The following is a 2,350-nucleotide window of genomic DNA, read 5'->3' on the forward strand; positions in this document are numbered from 1 at the left end:
ATCACTCCAGAGCCCAAATGCCCCCCATCCCCTCACCGTTGGTCATGGCAGCCCCAGGATCACTCCAGAGCCCCCATTCCTCCCATCCCCTCACCGTTGGTCATGGCTGCCCCTCCCCCCCGCTCCCCCCCCCGCCGCCAACGCGACACTGGAAGCGCCCGCAGGCTCGACCAGCCGAGCGCCGAGCGCCCGAGGGGGAGCGGGAGGGGACAGACGGCCTCAATCGAGCGCCTATGGAGGGGGTGACACTAGTATCGCCCAGTGCTCGCCCAGCAGCACCAGTAAAGCCGCGCCCCGCGGAGCCCCGGCGCGCTCGGGTGCTGCCAGTGTGCTCGGACGTGTGTGCACAGGCCTTATCTCAGGCTTCCAGTAGCCCCCCAGTGCACTCAGTAACCTCCAGTCCTCCCAGTAACCCCCAGTGCACCCAGTAACCTCTAGCCCTCCCAGTAACTCCCAGTGCACCCAGTCCCCATCCCAGCCCCCAGTTACCCCTCAGTATTCCCAGTAAGGCCCCAGTGCAACCAGTCCCCAGTGACCTCCAGGTTCCCAGTAACTCCCAGTCTAACCATAAGCTCCCCCCCCCCAGTATCCCAGCCTCTCCAGTAATCCCCAGTCTCCCAGTACCTCTATGTGCCTCTCAGTCCCATCCTAGCATCCCCCATAGGTCTCCCCAATGACCCCAGTGCACCTAGTCCCCAACTCAGTTGCCCCAGTAACCCCCAGCTCCCTCAATAACCTCCCTAACCCAGTAGGACCAGTGTACCCAGCAGACCTCAGTGTTCCCAGTGTTCCCAGTGCATCCAGCACCAGTGTTCCCAGTGTTCCCAGTGCCCCCAGTGGGTCAGTGACCCCTGTAATCCCAGTTCCCCCAGCAGTCCCTAATGTTCCCAGTGTTCCAGTGCCCAGTGTTCTCAGCAGACTCCAGTGTGTCCCCAGTGGTTCTAGTGCCCCCAGTGTCCCCAGCAGGCCCCAGTGTCCTCAGTGCCCCCAGTGACAGCTGAGGAAGCGCCACCAGAGGCTGGAGGAGGTCTGTGATGTCCCTCTGTCCCTCTGTCCCTGTCTGTCTGTCCCTGTGTGTCTGTGCCAGGCTCCATCCCTGCAGCCAGCCCAGACCTCCCGCCTTTACCTGACCAGCCATCCGTGTATCTGTGAGTCCTCCATCTATCCATGCATCCACCCACTCACCCATCCATCCATCCATCCGTATATCCATGAGTCCTCCACCTATCCATGCATCCACCCACCCACTCATCCATTCATCTGTGTATCCATGAATCCTCCATGCATGCATGCATCCATCCATCCATCCATGTATCCATGAATTCTCCATCCATCCATCCATCCACGTATCTATCCATCCATCCATTCATCCATTCCTCCATCCATCCCTCTATCCATCCTTCCATCCATCCCTCCTTCCATCCATCCCTCCATCCATCTGTCCGTGTATTCATGAATCCTCCATCCATCCTTCCACATACCCATCCATCCCTCCATCCATCCATCCATCCATCCATCCACCCATGTATCTGCCCATCCCCCATCCTATCCCATCCCATCCCATTTATCCTGTTTATCCCATCCCATCCCATCCCATTATCAGATTTATCCCATCTCATCCCATGCCATGCCAACCCATTTATCCCACCCCATCCCATCCCATTTATCCCATTTATCCCATTTATCCCATTCCATTTGTCCCATTTATCCCATCCCATGCCATGCCATCCCATTCCATTTATCAGATTTACCCCATCTCATCTTGTTTATCCTACTTATCATATTTATCCCATTTATCCCATGCCATGCTATCCCATTCCATTTATCCCATTTATCCCACCCCATCCCATCCCATTTATCCCATCCCATTCCGGGGCCGGTTTTTCTCTCCCCGCTCCTCCCCCGGGTCAAGCCCAGACCCGCCCGGGCCCGGGCGCGGCAGCAGCAGCGGTGGCGGGGCCCAGGTAAGGGATCCCCCCTCCCCAAGATCCTTGCGACCCCCCTGGGACCCCCTCGAGATCCCCGGGGCCCCCCTGAGCCCCCCTGGGATCCCCCTGAGCCCCCCCATCCCGGCGGTGCAATGAGCAGCGACTCGGGGAAACTGAGGCACGATGGCACTGGACAGCGGGGGGAGACCCCCCCCCGCCCTCTCCCACCGCTTCACACCTCCCAAGAGTTTGGGGGGCTCTCGAGGTGCCGGGGACCCCCCTTTTCCCGGGTCCCACCCCCCGGGAGCCACCGGAGCTAGGAGGGAAAAGAAAGGAAAACTGGGAGAGGCGCCCAGCGAAACCGCCCCCCCGCCCCCCCCCGCCGCGCCCTGAGCACCTTTGACCCCCTCGAGGGTGTCCCC

The 2,350-nt window shown here is 60.2% G+C and overlaps 1 protein-coding gene across 1 annotated transcript in view; it reads left to right on the forward strand.

Moving 5' to 3' along the window:
• Positions 1 to 2,111: 2,111 nt before the first annotated feature.
• LOC108507501 (uncharacterized protein C1orf106 homolog) overlaps positions 2,112 to 2,350 on the forward strand; it is an 8,626-nt gene continuing 8,387 nt past the window's right edge. Inside the window, exon 1 of the mRNA XM_017835504.1 lies at positions 2,112 to 2,193. Coding sequence (XP_017690993.1) covers positions 2,112 to 2,193 — 82 coding nt within the window. The remainder of the gene's footprint in view (positions 2,194 to 2,350) is intronic.

The sequence above is a fragment of the Lepidothrix coronata genome, unplaced genomic scaffold (assembly GCF_001604755.1).
Source record: "Lepidothrix coronata isolate B3197 unplaced genomic scaffold, Lepidothrix_coronata-1.0 Scaffold259, whole genome shotgun sequence".
NCBI lineage: Eukaryota > Metazoa > Chordata > Aves > Passeriformes > Pipridae > Lepidothrix > Lepidothrix coronata.